The following is a 19175-nucleotide window of genomic DNA, read 5'->3' as shown; positions in this document are numbered from 1 at the left end:
ACCTTAGCTTTCATCACCATAATTGTAATTACGCGGCTGTAGCCGCTTGACATCCTCTGCTGATATAGGACTTAAAGATTATATTTTCTTCTAGGAATTATGTATGTAATTTACTAAATAAGGCTATAAATTATACATGATTAAACTTACTTCTCTATACATTTGTTAAATAGGCTCTTCCAATTAAATGCATAAAAGGGATATGTTCGTTAAATTGGTTCTTAATAACTAACAACAATATACTAATAGCCTTTACTTGATTTTTGCATCAATTAGAAAATAAAAACAAAGTAATTAATGGTAATTAATAAATATACTTTTATAATTAAACTAATTGAACATTAATTTTACACTACATAAATGTTTGCGTTACAAACGAGCATGTCATTATTAAAGAAGTTTAATACTAACATGCATTGCCAGATTGTCAGAGAGAAAAATAAAAAAATAACTCTCAGCTGTCTATGGTTTGAAAAAAGTAAAACGAATTGAAGGTGGAAGGAAACGGTCGGTTTTGTTGTAGAATATTCTGTAATAAGGTTAATGAATCAGCAAAGCCTGGTGTGATTGAAACATGTTCGATTAGTTTGTAACGAATTTATTTTAAGTTGATTCTTTGTTTAATTGTGTATTAAGTTTTATCGTAGTTCATCAAACTTACGAACACAATAAAATGGCGACTGACCCAATGAAGAACCGCATGCATGTCTTCAAGAACACAGGCAAAGATGTCGATGTAAGTATTTTCATTGTTGTCTTAATCGTGAATTGTGCGCGGCTATTGCTAAACGTATGATATTAAACCAAATGTCATTTTCTTGTGGATTGTAGGAAATGCGCAGGCGGCGGAATGAAGTGACAGTAGAATTGCGGAAAAATAAAAGAGAGGAGACTTTGCAAAAGCGTCGCAACGTCCCCATAAGCGATTCAACGGACGAGGAGGAGGTAGAGCGGCCGACCAACATCGAGGAGTTGGTTATAAACGCGGCCAAGGCTGACAATGCGGAACTTCAGCTGTCGGCAGTGCAGCAGTGTAGAAAGCTATTATCCTCGGACAAGAACCCTCCTATCGACGACCTGATCGATGCCGGGATTTTACCTATTTTAGTTCAGTGCCTTTCTAGGGCCGATAACCCTACACTTCAATTCGAGGCCGCCTGGGCCTTGACGAATATTGCCTCGGGGACATCGGCCCAGACGAACAAAGTGGTCCACGCGGGTGCGGTGCCGCTATTCTTGCAGTTGCTCATGTCGCCACATGAAAACGTATGTGAACAAGCTGTGTGGGCTCTAGGAAACATTATTGGCGATGGTCCTATGTTGAGAGACTTGGTGGTGGAACTGGGTGTCGTAAAGCCTCTACTGAGCTTCATCAAGCCCAATATCCCCATTTCCTTCTTACGCAATGTTACTTGGGTGATTGTGAATCTATGCAGAAGTAAGGATCCACCACCACCTGTTAAGACAATTCAGGAAATTCTCCCAGCCCTCAACGTACTCATAACACATTCGGACATTAATGTAAGTGTTTGCACTGATATTTCCTTTGATTGTTCATTATATAACAATAACATTGTTCATTGTTTTAATGCCTACTTTAATTGATACAAGTAATATCAGGGCTTCAAGGAGTTGTCAGTAATATTTATTTACTGCTTCAGAACAAATATCTTAATTGTCCATAAAATGTTAATGTTCCTATCTTAACTTTTAGCTAAAAGTAAATTTTATCCTTTGTTTTAATTTCTAGGAGTTATATTGAAATCATTATTTACAATCATTTCTTCTCTAAATACGACACAAAATGATAAATGATTAGATAAAATTGTATGAATGATAAAATAACTTTTAAAAACGAATGTTTACATGTAAAAACAAAAGTTAAACATTGTAACTATTATTAGCTAGAAGAAAGTAAGTAGGTCTCTACTTACTCTATTTCTATTATGTTATGTGTATGTTATACTGCTAGCAACTTAAACTTAAGGCTTTGTGTAACTTTATGATACCAGGTCTTGAGTTAAAAACTTACTCTGGCATTTTGGAGACTATACCCTTTTCAGTTATTTCAGAGATTAGCCAGGACAAACTGATATACAGACAAAAATTTAAAAGAATGTGTATGGTTTATGTACAGTATATACATTTATATGCTTGTAGTAAAAAGTGATTATTTTAATATTATAAACAGACACTCCAATTTTAATTGTATATGTAGATTTATATGTATTTTCTACAGTTGCTTGTGATTTTGGTGTGTTCTGTATTAGAGAAGTATTTCATTATATGCAGTGATAATTTTTAAATTACCGAATTGTATCAGTATGATCAGTATTTTAAATGAAGCTGTAAGGTTTTAGGGCCACATTTAGTGTCTTACTACGCTCAACTTTAGAATAATGGATGAGAAAATATTTTATACTACCATCAAAATATACTTTGATAAATAATTGCTATGTTTGCAACTTCCATGAAGGTCCCCGAAGAGAAATTCTCCATTAGCCCTCCAGACTGTATTAAAATACCCCTATTTATAGGTCACCTACTTGAATTTCTAAGTGTTGCTATTTATTTTTCAGAAATGCCTACAAAGTTTATAATTTTATTTATAAGAATGGCAAAGAAATCCATTTATAAAATTGGTATAAATTTCTTTTTCTAGATACTTGTAGACACAGTATGGGCAATCAGTTATTTAACAGACGGTGGAAATGAACAGATTCAAATGGTGATAGAATCGGGGATTGTTCCCAAATTGATTCCCCTGCTCTCTCACAAAGAGATGAAGGCGCAGACGGCAGCGTTGAGGGCGGTTGGCAACATTGTAACTGGAACAGATGAACAAACGCAGGTTGTGCTGAACTGTGATGCTTTATCACATTTCCCTGCATTATTATCACACTCGGTAAGTACATTTCTAATTATCTTTTCTAATAATTATCCTTAAGAATATATCAATTGATTTTTATGATACAGACAACATAGATGTGCCTATTATGATATGATGTGCTTATTTGAACCTGTCTACTTCTATTGTCTCGGATGAAGGTATTGCTGTTGGGCCTCAGGCTTTCACAGCTTCATCAAAATAGAGTTCATTGAATGGAAGAGTCCATAAACTCGTTTATGAGTGAAAACCTTCGCCAACTATTCCCCATTTTTTCCCTAGTTCAATCAATCTTTTTTTTATTTTATAAATCATATGATTATAAAGGCATTACACTAATTAAAAAAAATGATGTTTAATCAATAATGACTTAGGAAAAACTCCATTCTATAAAGATTTCTATCCCTTGGGATTTTAAATTACTTAAATTTTAAATACATATAATATGCTTACTAAGTTATACATAAAGATTTGCAAAACACATTATCAAATCATCAAAGTGGTCATTTTACATAATTACATTGACCAGATATATTTAATTATAAATATTATCATTACTTGATTATAACACTGGTTGCTAATGGTTGCTGTGAATTGTTTATGAGACATTTGTTAATGAACAGTACTTACTATTTAATAATATAATTACATATTAATTAATTATATTATATTAGGCGCTGGTAAGAATCCCGGGCGACTTATTTTCCCAATTTTTTTTACACAAAAAAAAATCTATTGCCTTTATTCTTATCTCAGGAAATAAGTATATTCAACAACCAAAAACTAAAATAATAACCATCAATCGACATTGTATTTATGATTGATACCCTCTGAGATGGTTTATATTGGTGATGTAACTTCATACATGGATTCACTGCGTGTACCTGATACATTTTAATGCAGGAAGAGATACTAGACGATGAAGAAGTCATTCTCTCATCATACATGGGCCACTCGCAATTTATTCATGTTAACCAATAAACACCACAAATCATGGACCAACCTCCAAAGATTGTCACAATGGAAGGACTTGTACTGCCTGCATCTCATCATCATCATTGTTCTCTCTATTTATGCCGTTTCCTATCTATTCTCTCTCTATCTAAACAAATTGTACCAATGCTGCCGTAGAAGCCTGTCACAGAAGTGTTAATATATGCTTTTGGTACAAAAAAATCTTTAGTCATAAAGAGGTTTCGCTCTAATAGCACTTGTCCATTCTTCCACTGCAAAGAAATTCATTCATTTTTATCTATTCCCACTGGCATGGATACATGAGTCTTTAATTCTTATCTTTCATAATTGTTTTATAAACATTTTCTGTCCTGTCTTTAAATTCAGTACTTCTATTTTTAAGTTGTCTTTTCTACACATATGGTTTATTTACAATGTCTTGTACATTTTTATTTACAAAAATATCCTTCAGTTTCATCATACCGAGGGGAAATGCTAGCGAATCAAAGATTAATGTTGTCCAAAGACTGTAAAATGGTATCTTAAGAACCATGTCAAACGCACAGACGCGTTATTATGGATAGATATCCATGAAGTACTGAACATGAGAACTCATAAGGAGGAGTTAAAAGTAGCAAGGAGTAGCTTATCTACCATATTAGCAACCATCAACTACTCTAATTGACCTTAACTTGGTGACAGGTGATGAAGAATAAAGTATCTCCACAAAGGAGAAGGTACAAATCTGCTTATACTCTGAGACTGATTGCAGATAAACATGGAAAAAAACTTATTATATATCTCCATTTTAAATATTAACATATTTCTAAATACATTAAAATAGCTCATAGTTATTTTGTCGATTAAGTTATGGTTTAAAATACGGATTTATTTTTTAATTTCTACCAAAGGATATCTACCAAATAAATTTTACATGATGTATTTATCTAATGAAGGTAATTGAAACCTGTGACCAAATGAGATCATGGCCTATAAGTCTATGTTCTGTATAAAATTTGTTTATTTTCGTTTGCATTTATTCATGGCTGCTGACGCAGCATCCAGTATGAGACATAGGCCTCCCCCATAGATCTATCCCTAGAGACATCCGGCATTGCAAATTTCAGTGACTTCCCTCGACCTTGATTATGGCTACTGAGTCTTCCGCCTCAATAACCACCTGTATAATTAAATTATTCTGATATTTCCAACAGAAAGAGAAGATTTGCAAGGAAGCTGTATGGTTCCTGTCAAACGTCACAGCAGGCAACAAGCAGCAAGTGCAAGCTGTCATTGACGCTGGTCTGCTGCCGAAGATTGTTGAGAATCTTAATAAAGGAGAGTTCCAGACTCAAAAGGAGGCTGCATGGGCGGTCTCCAACTTGAGCATAAGCGGAACCAAGGAGCAAGTGGCGACGCTCATCAACTGCGGTGTCATACCTCCGTTCTGCAACCTCTTGAACTGCAAGGATACGCAAGTCGTTAGCGTGAGTTATTTGAGATTAATATTTTTTCTATTCTTTAATTATACCATCATAAATATTCGCAATGAAAACATTAAAAAAATCATTGCGAAGGCAAGACGTCTATCTGCAATATAATTTAGCTGTTTCAGACTTTAGTTCTATCAAAAGAGATTGAGTGGTGCCAATATCATACGGATCAAATTCAAGAATAATTCACTTTTATCTTGTTTCTTGGCACATTCCATCAAGATGCATGTTTTCCTCACCTCACAAACTACAATTATCATTGAGAGAAGGAGGAATTTTTGAGAAATAAAAATTTAATGAAATGTCTAGATCTCCACCATAAAATATGTGTAGCTTGATTTCGGTTGAAGTTGGTGCTGTTAGCCCAGGGGCTTTAACAGCTTCATCGGAGCTGACTAAATGCATATCATATACTGACTTACCAGGGGTGGCCAAGCTCCTTGATAGTCAGTGCTATTGTTCGAAATTTTTCGCGAGCCGTGATTTAATACGCGTTTAAAACACGCGAACGAATATTAAAATATATATATACATATATATGTCAATAGTACAAAATATGTTTATTTGAAGTTAGATATAATGGCACATGTATATGACAGCACACCTAATAATACTTAAGATGCCGGTTAGTTAATTATGTTATTAGGTGTTTATTTATGGTCGGTGTTTGGATTTCGCTAATTTTATGGTGGAATAATAATAATAATAATTGTTCACACTAATAATTTGTTTCGATTTCCCAGGTGCTACATTTTTTGACAATCAATTGCAGCTAATAATAATCATTGAAAGAGCCGCATGGGGCTCGCGTGCCGTAGTTTGACCACCCCTGGTCTATACTGCAGTCTTTTGAGAATGTGTTAACATTTTCATAATAGTGTTTACTAGTACAAATTGGGATAAGTGTTAATTTCTCTATAGTTTGCATAGTTAAATTGTTTTTAATAGAATTTCCTTTGTAGTTATTTCTATTTTTTTCGTCATAGTAACAAAATAAGGCCCCAATGAACCAGTTTTTAGATTAGCATTTGATGAATTAAATTAAAATAAATATATAGTTCTCAGGTTCCCAGGATCTTTTTCATGGATCATTTTAAAAATGTAACTGGTTGGTTCCAGTGAACCTCCTGCAAATATATTATCACCTCTACATTTTAGTCCTTCACTATTAATTGCAGATATATTTTCGTAGATCCCTCTTACTATTCATGAACCCTCATTTTAACCTCTGACGAGTCCCTTAGACTAGAAGTGGCGCAAAATGTGTGTATTTTGCAAGACCATGTATATCAGTGCAACAAAAGGAATTATCTAATAGATTCAGGCGTTACCTCGAGGAAGTCCATCCTAAGTAAGAAAGAGGCTAATATATAGCTACTTCCGCTATGCAACAGGCGGGCGGTGTACTTCATTGCACGACTACAGTTGCATAGCGGAAGTAGCTATATATTAGACCCTTTCTTAGTTACAAAAGGAATTGTTAAATAATAAACAATTTAGGTACAAACAGCAAACAGCAATTTAGAGGTCTAAGGTGTAATTTTATTAAGTTTGTGAAAAATAATTTATCATTAATAAGTACATAATGTACATACTAAGTTAAAATTAAACCTTTAGCCACGACTCGGATTCGTGGCTTTTGTCTAAGACAGAAATTTTTAGTCACAAGTCAGACTCATGGTTACATACCAAAGGTTTATGTACTGAGGATGTAATTGTATGTTTAATAATTTGTATCATAGTATGAATGTGGACATGGACTTTTTCAGGTGGTGCTTGATGGGCTGAGCAACATGCTAAAGATGGCAGGCGACAACGTGGAGCAGGTTGCGAACATGATCGAGGAGTGCGGCGGCATCGACAAGATTGAGCAGCTGCAGAGTCACGAGAAGATGGAGATCTACAAGATGGCCTATGATATCATCGAGCAGTACTTCTCTGGCGAGGTGCGTGAATAACCCTACTAATGGCTGATCTTTTATTGTTTATGGAAGGAAAGGATTTAGTGTAACCTATAGGAGATAATGCTGTGAAAATAAATATACACCAATTTTTTGTGCTTACATGTGACAATTGAATGACAGTCTGAATTTTGATTTTGATATATTTTTTTATGACAGAGTTGAGTTTATTTGATGGGCCCCATTGATGTATACATTACATATCTAATATTAACGATATATACAAATATATTAACCCTTCGTTTGCCGCAACACGGTGCCTGTCATTTTGGAAACGAATTTTTTTTTAAAATAAATAAAAAATTATTGTTAATCATCCTGTGGTCTGTAGTGCATAAATGTAAACGACTTTAAACTGTATTTTTAAGGCGATTTGATATAATGTAGCCTGACTTATTTCGGGCAGATCTGACCCATATGCACCCGGGGAGTTCGGACAGATATGTCCATAGGCATTTGACAGGATAAATTTTATTTGTTAGTTCTCTAAGAGAGAAGGTGCCGCCTATGTTGACTGTTGTTGGTACAAGTATGTGTGTTAATTGTGTTTTGTCTGTTTGTTTGTTCGGCAGGAGGAGGACGCCAACCTGGCGCCCGCGCCGACGGACGGCGGCTTCCAGTTCGAGCCGGCGACGGGCGCCCCGCACGGCGACTACCACTTCTGAAGCGGAGCCCCGCGCGGCACGCCCGCCCCGCGCTCCGCAGCCCACACAGACTCTATTGTGATGTTCCGAATGAAATGTATTTCATCATTGTTTTACTTTAGTGGCATTGTTCCGACGAACACGCGGACGTGGATAGCTTTAACGTAACGCGACGGCGGCACATGTACTCCCGCTTCACTCATTGACGGCTTTTTGATAATAACATAGTGTTTATGTTTGGAGTTTACTAAACACCCTCCACCGCGACCACCGCGTACCCCCCGGCCCGGCCCCCCACCCGCTCCTCGCCCGCTCCCACCCCACCACCACCACCCGCCACCGTGTCTCCCCCGGCATCCGGGTCAGATCGGAGATCGTTGATTTCATAGAGAAATTATGTTTTGACATGAGCCCATGTGTAACTATATATTACAATTAAATCTGTCCAATATTAAATGATGTTTTATTTGAATACGGTTAGCCGTAGCGCTGGGAGCGGCGCGGGCACGCCGCGGCCGCCGCGGTCTGCAACAGAAATTTATATTAAATCATCAAATTTCCCACAAAACCATAAAAAAACATTGAGACAGGGCAATGTATCATCTCAGCTTATATAGAAATTGCGCGTTTTAAAATGATACAGGGTGATTGGCTACCAGTGTAAAAACTAACGCGTGTATCTATATTAAACAACATTACCAATCACCCTGTACCAGCTGACCCGGCGAACTTTACAAAGTTGTTTATTTATCTTTTTATTTGGATAGTAGATATAAAGTTTAAAAATCATTAAAATTGGTTCAGCCGTCGAGCAATGTTTTGATTAACACGTTTTTTTATGTACAGATGAATTTGCTGTATTGATGTTTTTGATAGGTTTTTTTAACAATAAAATTTTTGAATTGATGTATGTTTTAATATATTCCGGACGAAGATAATCATTAAAATTTGTGTGTCCAAGCCTTGCTTGGGTTGGTGTAACAACACGACTTTTTACATATATATATATATATATATCGATCATTTGCCGTATCTGACTTGGATTGGTAGCGCTCGGGAGAATCTGAAACATCTGGTCCAAAATACCAGAGTATCTGAAGACAAAGGTCTTAGAGCAGTGTGTGCTCAAGGTTATGCAGAAATGAGGATATCTGCAGAAGAACCAAGGACACTAAAAATAGCCCACGTGACTTTGAGTAGTAGTGGGGAAGGAGGTGGCATATAAATAACAAGCGGCGACGGACTGAGCTCACTCTGTGCTTGGCACTAATCGGTGTAACATAGCTCCTGAAGATGCCCCATGGAGGGGTGAAACACGTGTTGGGTGATTTGACTGTGGCGGTTGTGTGATTCGCATTGTTTGCCGCATACACATATATCAGCGGGCTGGCGGGCGGTGCACTTGTTGCACGACTACCACTGCATGTGCGGAAGTGGCTAAATATTGGTCTTTTTCTTACTTCTTTGAGCTACGTCAGTAACCATACATAGGTACTTCATTTTCACATTAATAAACACATTACGTAATTACGATTTAGTCCACGATAATATGTACTCTATTGAGGAGATCTATGCCATCGTCAGTTGTAGAAAGTTCACATCTAAACAATCTAAAAAAGTAACTAAATATTGGTCCTTTTCTTACTTAGGATGGACTTCCGCGAGGTAACGCCTGATTCCATTAAATACCAAGGACACTGTCGTAGTTAGAAAAGTTGCTCGTCTGAGATACAGTAGGCGGGGAATACTGCTCAAGTGGTGACCACCAGTTGGTAGACGCGGCGTGGGTAAACCCCCCACTAGATCTAAAGTCAAGACCGGTCATCGAGGGGTCTTTTGAGAGAACTATGCCTTTCAGTGGTCGTCTATGGGTTGATATAATATATACATGGTCAAATCAGGGCATATATATTTGCAATTTAAAATATAGAGCAGGGGTAGAGGCAGTGGCGTAGCTATGGCATTTGGGGCCTGGGGCAGATTAAGGCTTGGTGCCCCCCCCCCCCCCCCCAAAGAGTACACTAATTTCAAAATTCAAAACAGAATGTAGTTAATACATATTTTTTTTGGTTCAAAATAATAATAAATATATATAAAATAACATAAGATCTTAATAAAATTTAAAAACAAACATTCCTCGCTTTTTGGCCTGCAAAGTCATTAATCACATTTTCTAATCTTGCAATAATGTAATAATTTATTATTTTGTCATTTAGGTCCCTTTTAAAAAACACTTTGTGTTTTGCGAATGAAAGGCTTAATCACTGTGTATATTATAATATGTAATCGTTTATTTTTCTTATGTTCATATTATTTAACTTTTTTAGCACAAAAATAGTAAAATTTAATATTCTTTTTGTTATTTACTTTAAATAATGGTTTTCATTTTTCTTTTAAGATTTCATTATTCATCATTCAAAAAAAAATTCAAAAAAATTATTTTCAACTTTGGTGCCCCCCCTACTTGTGGTGCCTTGTGCGGCCGCCCCGCTCGCCACCCCCTAGCTACGCCACTGGGTAGAGGAGTAAGACTTGCGATCGTATGTCGGTTCGATTTTTGGGAAACAATCTTAAATAATTCACACTGCGCATTAACCCTTTCCACTCCAATGTCGAGTGTCACTCGACATGGTGTAATACTTCTTTTTGCGGAAAATTTTAAAACAGGAAAGATTTTTGTTAATAAAATGTTTGAATCACGAATGAATGAAACATATTCTAGAATCGCAAGATACTATAATTCAATTAAATTTTATTGATGCTACATGCCTTAGAGTGGAAAGGGTTAATAGTATAGGATTGATACAGTTCACAAATAAGCTTCCAGAGGAAAGGCACCAGCGTGGCGATTATGGTATACTCTCCCAAAGATATCTCTGTGAAGGCTGAAACAACGAATTCAAAATATTACATACAGCCTTCCGTGCGCAAGCGTAGCACTTGACGTCGTTGAAGTCCAGCTCGCTACGATCTGATGATCTTCGGCTCCACGCCCCTACGTCGTAGTACTGCCCTACCTTGTTCTGAAAGCTGGTATGAACATTAAAAATTGTAGGGTAGTTTAATATTCCATATACCCTACTTTTAAAATAACCACACTTAGATTCTTATAAAGTTATTTTTTAATTTTTAACATTGCATATGTTAGCATGTTCTAACAAAGAAGGAGATTTTTCACTACGCACTGTGAAGATTGTCTCTGGGTTTCAAAAATCATAAATAGATCTAAATTTCATCATTCGTGATAATATAAATACAGCATACGAAACACTATGACGTAATTTTTAAATGCGCATATACACATATACTGTGATAAAAAGTAAGGTGAAATTGTCATTTAAAACTACCGGGTATTAGATAGGTATTTTTTTTACGTTGGTAGGACTGTATATAACATTTCCCAAGCGTCTGCTTGTCAAAATGTTTAATTACCTCAGAGTTACACGTTTTTTTGTCAAACAGGTCAAGTCTTCATTGGTCGATGTCATACTGCAACTTCTGGCTATTCAGTAAACTCAAAAGGCTAATGTAAGGACGCCGTTTTCACGTGATTGAGTAGATAAAAACTGTATCACAGTCTTGAAGGCTTTACCGGAAAAAGACTAATCCCTCTGTTTCGAAGAGTGGAAAAAGCGTTGGGAGAAGTTCTTTTTATCGAACAGGGATTACTTTGAAAGATGATGAAATTTAATTTGAAGAATAAATAAAAAATTTACTTTCTATAAACAAATTAATTGTACTTTTTGATCACAGTATTATGTACAAGTTTGACTTATTACGACTGGCAGGTAACAGGTTGAAAAGATAAATAATATTTGAAGTGGTGGTGACCAGGCCACAGCTTGCGGACCAGTAAATACCATGGACTGGTAGGGCGTTCACACAAGAACAGAAGAATTCGTTTAAACCGCTGTCCACTGTTGGACATATGCCTCACTCATAAATTTTTTTTTATGGCCCCCGCTATTAGGGGCCTCTCGTACCCCTATCTTTTGTGGGACAGGGACTTTACGGGCAAATTTAATTATTCACATATTTTTTTATTATTTACTTTCTCTTCTTTCATACTTCACATTGTCTTTCTGTCTATTCTTTCATGCCACAATTCTGCTGTCTTTCCCTTTTGCTCTGTATCATCTTTCATTCATTCCTCTTTTCTTTTTACATTTTCATAATTACATTGTTATTTTATATCACATTTTTATTACTTAAATTCTCAACACTCATAGATTTCGTAAAATATGATAGATGTGCCGATATGTCTATCAGTCATCGTCAGGTTTGAATTACGTAATATTTAAGTAACGTACACGGGCAACGGCTTCGTCCAGTGGTTGTCGAGACGGTTGACCCTCATGATGGCGTGGAGACGCTGCAGCAGGCTGAAGTTGTCGCTCTGGACCTTGGTCTTGCGGTCAGCCTCGCGCTGCAGCTTCTTCAACTTTAGCGCCACATGGGGACGGGCGGCAGGCGCGGACGTGTCGATGGCGGGTAAAGCCGTCTCCACCTAAAAATGTTTTTAAGTCAGCAATGTACGTATCCCCTATACGTGAAGAACCATGGTAGCCGAAGTAGCTTGAAGAATTGCTTGTCGGGACAGGTATCGTTCATGCAATCAACAGCCATTTCGGTAAAAGTTCTCGAGTGCGGCGTGGATACGACTTCTATTACTTGACCGAAGCCAGTCAAGAAAGTTGCGGTCGTCGAAGACCGCAGTTGCAAGGCGGTTTATTTTGACAATCTTTGCGAGTGATCTATGCCTTGCAGTGGCTGTATAATAAAAAATTAAAGAGTGTCCGCGGCGACATTGTTTGTATGACTGACAAAACATCACATAAGTAGTGTGGGATAGAGATAATGCTCTACGAAGTCGAAATTATCAGATTGTCTCTTTCCAAAGGTCTATGTGCAATATTTATCGCCTGGTACTGTATATTTCCATGGGATTCCCCTTTTCGATGTGCCGCTGACGATGATATAATGTAGCTCCTTACAATAAACTCCTTGATAATCCTATAGAATTACAAATAAATTTTAAAGTTAAACTAAAAACCCTACTGAATTATAAGAATTTTCAGTCTTCCTACTGTATGGAAGAAGTATTTAAAATTCTTTACGCGCATATGCATTTATTTATCAGCAAGCTGGCGGGCGGTGCATTTTATTGCATGACTACCACTGCATGTGCGGAAGTGGCTAAATATTGGTCCTTTTCTTAACTAGGATGGACTTCCGCGAGGTAACTCCTGATTCCATTAAATATCACTAAAATAGTCTAAGTATACAATAAATTGCACAAACATATTTACCTTATTTCTGTGATCTCTGAAACGCCGGTCCTGCCACGGCTGCACATACAGCTTGTCCCTTCGCGATAACATTTTGCGTGTTCACGTTACTTTGCAAAGTAACTATGCGATCATTTGATCGATATACTGATATGTGCCTTAGCAATAAAGCGTTCGGAAAGTTCTTTCTTACAACCTCACTTGCTATGAAAAGAGACAGACAATTGCAGAGTTTAACAATTGTAATCTAAAGATGTGTTCACATGGGTATTTTTTTTTAATTTAACCGTTTAGAATATATTTATAAAAAATATATATGCTGTCAGCTTTTAAGTTTCTTTATAATAAATTTTACAGTAATTGTCACTAGTTTTCTGTAAATGATATTAATTTTTGGACTAGGACGTCCAAAATACTGCTTCAGATACAATTATCACCATGTGCTGGTACGGTATAAACAGTTTTTTGGTACAGCGATCTATATGTTTTGGTACGGTTATCAACACATGTGGTACAGTGGTCGTCATATTGTATTACAGTAGTCATTATATTGCAGTCCAGTGGTCATCAAGTTGTGGTACAGTGGTCATCATATTATGGTACAGTGGTAGGAAAACTATGGTACAATGGTATCATATTGTGGTATAGAGGTATCTTATTGTGCTACAGTGGTCACCATATTGTAGTTCAGTGGTCGTAAAATTTTGGTACTGTGGTCGTCATATTGTGGGACAGTGGTCATCATATTGTAGTCCAGTGGTCATCATATTATGGTATTCATCATATTGTGGTAAAGTGGTCATCATATTATGGTACAGTGGTCATCATATTGTGGGACAGTGGTCATCACATTATGGTAGTGGTCATCATATTGTGGTACAGTGGTCATCATATTATGGTACAGTGGTAGGAAAACTATCGTACAATGGTATCATATTGTGGTATCTTATTGTGCTACAGTGGTCACCATATTGTAGTTCAGTGGTCGTAAAATTTTGGTACTGTGGTCGTCATATTGTGGGACAGTGGTCATCATATTGTAGTCCAGTGGTCATCATATTATGGTATTCATCATATTGTGGTAAAGTGGTCATCATATTATGGTACAGTGGTCATCATATTGTGGGACAGTGGTCATCACATTATGGTAGTGGTCATCATATTGTGGTACAGTGGTCATCATATGATACAATGGTCATAATATTGTGATACGGCGACCACCACATTGTAATTACTATGCTATTAACAATAAATGTTTTCGTAAACAAAAAACAGTAACAGCAGAGTACGTTCGCATTTGTTTTGGAGTTTTTTTTCAAGCGAAATCGAGTATCTATGCAGACCCAACCTGGCACCATGGAACTTTTATTTATTCCCATAAATAATAAAATATCTTTATATTACATAGTTTCAATATAGAAGCCCAGGAAACCCCATTAAAAGACCTCTAAAGAATAAGTCTACCGCTTAGTATGGTTTTATAGGATGCTACAACGCGTTGTTTTTCAAAGGGACTTATATAATATTAAAAAACATAAAATCTTAATTTTCTGGAATTACCTGTTTTATCATTTATCTCCTTAAACGAAGTCCACAAAACAATTTCAATTTGGTCACCGTCAAGTTTCATCCTCACAAACTAATCCAACACGGTGACCACACGACTGCTAAAAATGGTGGGATAAATAAAACTCACACGGCAAATTAATAAATAAATTATAATGTTAAATATTCCACCGCACTTACAATGGTATCATATCATGCCAGTTACATACAAGTCATATACAATATAAAATATTTAAACACTTGGTTACGTTACAAATCGAACGAAAATGAAAAAAAAATAATGTACATATATGATTTGAGCAATATAAAAATAAAAAAAAATCAAATCACTCTAAACCCTACAAACTAATGTAACGCACTTGTCATATATAATTTAGTTATTACCGGTACATCGCGGGCGATTTGGTAGATATATACATATATCTATAGTTTGAAATACAAAAAAAAAAAACTCTTCACATAGCGTAGGAATGTATGTCGGTTGACTTTTGGCAATGTTCGATTATACATAAAACTATTCTGATAAACCGATAGAATGCTCATATAAATGCTCCGAATGATGACATTCGCCTGGCTTTGTGCGCCGATCTTACGGAAGACGCGACACAAGGAACCCGCTACATGTCCCTAACAAACGCTACGTGTAAGCCTCGCCTTTATTCTAGTCACAAAATTGAGTATAAAACGTATTAAATACATCAAAAAGATCTAGTGGCTCGCGACCCACTGCTGGGCAAAATTGACCTCACAGGATCCACTTTCCAGTTGCTCGAAGGCAAAACTTCGAAACAACGTATCGTAAATTATCACATGCCTTCTAAATTAACGCAGGAAGAACCTCCTTAACCAACTATTATGCAGTGAAAGGCTACCTTATCTAGTCCCCGCATAATCTAAAATCGGTGCGTCCAAAAATCATTGTTTACGTGCCGCAAAGAAAACTTTCGTAGAAAAATAAATTGTCCCATATTTGATTACAAATAATTTATGGTCACAGTGTCCGTATTATAACCCCGCAGACGCGTGGTCACCCTAGCGGACACTGCGAAAGGCAAAAGTCGAGACGGTTCCTTGTTAGTAGAAAGCGCGTAAACTGAATCCAACAAAGTAGTACTAGACAAGTCCAAAATTAAATTACATTTAATAAAATAAAATACTGTATACTTATTCGACGCAATTACATATTTATTTATATTGAGACAGTAACTATCATCAATAAACACAACGTTACAACAGTATAGCTGCCGCGATTTCACAACGAAATGTTTACATAAAAAAACACGCTGTAGATAAACCTAAATTATTAAAATTTTTATTTATCCTTCGCACACATTTCAAGAACACCTTATCGCAAACGCCATCAAATGTATGGGTAATCTTAAAATGTGTCGAGGCTAGCATATGGTGATAAGCGAAGCGGTTTGTGATGCCGGCGTATTGACTAGCGGCCATCAAGTCAGTGGAGACCGGCATGATAGTTTATACAGGCTGCTATAATTTCAAAATTTTTAAATGGTAAAATTTATAACAGCCTTATAAACTCGCGGTGCACCAAAGGTACCAAACGTACCAAAGTTACCAATCATACCCAAGTTACCAATCGTACCAAAGGCACTAAACCTACCAACCAAATGTACTTAACGTACCAAAGGGTTAGCTAATTCGTTGTCTAGATAACTAGAATAAGTTAGAGGCGTTCCTTAATACCCTTGGACCGTATACATGCCCGGTGTCCCCTGAAATGACTATAAAAACTTACTTAGTCCAACATCACAACTATAACATACACGCGCTGTACAGCTATACAGGATGTTCATCGCGGTATTCCGACCTACCCTCAGTGGTTATTGAACTATATAAAAAATCTTTTTTTCCCTTCCATTTTTAATTACACTACATTAATTATAAGTGACTTAATTAATATGATATAGAAATGGCCCTTACATTAAAACTATGTTATCGAATGCGGTTAGAAGCCGTATATTTGGTATATCAGTGATATATGTTATATGCGCTGGCGATGCTTATAGCCAAGTTAAATCTACATTTGACTATGTACCCAAAAATTGAAATGCCCGGATAGTGGAAACAATAATTGATACATTTCTTTCAACAAGTTACATTACAATGTTATACAATATGTTTGAGAGTAAATTTTTAGTTAAATTCGAGATAAAAATTTTGCTAACAAGTCAACATCTCCAAAGCCGGACACTTCAAACATTTGCCTCGTAAAATTGTTTTACAATCAAGTATTACGTTTTTACTTCATTTTGGATCAATTTTTAATTTATTATCTTAGGCCAAATAATTTTATTTCAAAACAATTTTTTCCATTCCAGTCATATTACGTCATGTTTAGACTAATTTGACAAAGGGCATTATAGACAACCCTATGAGTTTAAATCATAGGTTCCCATTGGGTTTGTAGCACTACCTTATTAAGGATGCGGCTTTTTGTAGGGTCACTACCAGTCATTTGCTGCTCTCGAAGCCTTTTATCAGGGTGATATCGCACAGTAGCAATAGCTACAGCGGTTCCACTACCCTGTATGCCTAGAAGTTCTTTCATGGAAGTGGTACCATAATCTCTTAGACCCTGAAGCTTTTCAAGAGGACGGTACAGGTACCATGTGGACCCTGGTGCTTTTTACAGGGGTGGTACTGATCCCTTGTAGGCACTTTAACTTTCCATGAGAGCGGTAGCGGCTGTTAAGGTAATATTGATCTTAGAGGGAGGTGTCATAAAACACTTCTTTTCATGATAAACAACACGATAAACGAACATTATAAAGGGGATACAGGATTTTTTTCTTCAATAAAATGGACGATCGTCCATAAAATATTGGGAACTTATGATTTAAATTATTGAAATAATTGCTTACATATAAACAATCTTAAATTTAAACGACGTGACCTTAACACGGTGACATGTTTATTGTGCCTATAAGCGACAGAGGTAAGATGAAATCAACGACAAACCTACTTTTTATTTTCATCGCTTTTAAAACTAAATACAGTAGTTACATAGAAATTCCTAACTTTAATCAGACTCTGTGAATGTAGCTGACAATTGTTACTGTTCAGTTTATAATTTAAATACACGGCTATATGCAATTGAGTTAGTTAATAACAATGATTAAATAATTGTCCATTCGACAACATAAAAACTCTTTAAAGTGTAAAGTAAATTCAACCTTAAAACAAAAATATAATTTAAAAACGTTATTAAATGGCTACTACTGCGCTGTCAAAATGACATCTGTCAAGAAAAAGGAGGGAAACTATGAGAGTACAATATAACGGCAAAGGTATATTCCAGCAATAGACAATTCGTAACTGAAAACATTCGAGTTGTAATCTTGTATGGAACCTTTCAGATGAATATACATAGACTAAAGCCTTAAAAATTCAAGTAGTTTTAACAAGTCATTTCAGAGTTAATATATCCTCTAACGAATATCGCCAAAATTGCTTTCCTGATTATTTTTTTAATGTTTTATGTTGTGTTCGACTGAAAGAAACAGTTAGATTTTTATTTATTATTTGTAATAGTCGAATTTCTATTGAAGTTTATAAATATAGACAAATTGATATTTTTAATAGCTGGTACACATCGGAATGAGACCTAACTATAAACATTGTATTGGATGTAATATGTGTGTTCTATGAGAATTTTAATAAAAAAGAATACCACATCCCATTTATCTCTCTCTTATATAAAAAAAACGCTTTATCACGTTGATTTTACATATTTTTTCACCAAAAAAAATTATATAACCCTTACACAAAATAGTGCCTGTCATTTGAAAATATTGTAAAAATTGTAATACAAATACTAAGTACATACTAGCTGAGCCCGCAACTTCGACCAACAACCAGCCTGAGTTACTCTTTATTATATCAGCTACCTGCCTGTATGTCCCGTTAAAATCGACCCAACCATTTCAGAGCTTAGCCGGAACAGGCAAACAGACAGACAAAATATTTATAAAATAATATTATTTTATATGTACTATATAAATTCATAATATGCACGTAATAAGATTTTTTTTTAATATTATAAACAGACACTATTTGTATAGATGTAATGTTTACATTTAAGGTTATATAAATTTTGATTACGGTTAAGATGTCATCTATGTTCTGCAGTCAACTCTCTGAAAAATCATGACCGTCTCACAACAGATCAAAATACATTTTTTAAACTCGATATTTTCAGTTCCATCTGCCTATCGCGGTACTAAACCTGGCATTCTCTAAGGCTTTATAATCAACTCATTCACATCACAAGCAAATATATACAACCTTCATGTCTTATTGGAACCATAAGCACTTTTCTCAATTTTATCGACTTCTGTTGCTTTTTAAGTTTGTCAAGT

The 19175-nt window shown here is 35.9% G+C and overlaps 2 protein-coding genes across 2 annotated transcripts; one reads left to right on the top strand and one right to left on the bottom strand.

Moving 5' to 3' along the window:
• The first annotated feature begins 453 nt into the window (after positions 1-453).
• Positions 454-8845, top strand: Kap-alpha3 (karyopherin alpha3). The gene is made up of 6 exons (XM_068765173.1): positions 454-736; positions 832-1521; positions 2663-2905; positions 5056-5328; positions 7104-7280; positions 7868-8845. Exons 1-6 carry the CDS (start codon positions 674-676, stop codon positions 7958-7960), a joined length of 1539 nt encoding a protein of 512 aa, XP_068621274.1. The 5' UTR covers positions 454-673; the 3' UTR covers positions 7961-8845.
• Positions 8417-13320, bottom strand: LOC137921996 (sperm axonemal maintenance protein CFAP97D1). Its single transcript, XM_068764807.1, has 4 exons — positions 13249-13320; positions 12250-12446; positions 10855-10969; positions 8417-8464 (listed from the first exon to the last, which is right to left on the bottom strand). The coding sequence occupies exons 1-4, from the start codon at positions 13318-13320 to the stop codon at positions 8417-8419; spliced, it is 432 nt and encodes a 143-aa protein (XP_068620908.1).
• Between the last annotated feature and the right edge of the window lie 5855 nt (positions 13321-19175).

Source organism: Battus philenor, unplaced genomic scaffold (genome assembly GCF_028537555.1).
Source record: "Battus philenor isolate CCGP_79_NKW_IND1 unplaced genomic scaffold, ilBatPhil1.0.hap1 SCAF_2, whole genome shotgun sequence".
Classification (NCBI taxonomy): Eukaryota; Metazoa; Arthropoda; class Insecta; order Lepidoptera; family Papilionidae; genus Battus; species Battus philenor.
This window is presented reverse-complemented; position numbering and strand designations above follow the sequence as displayed.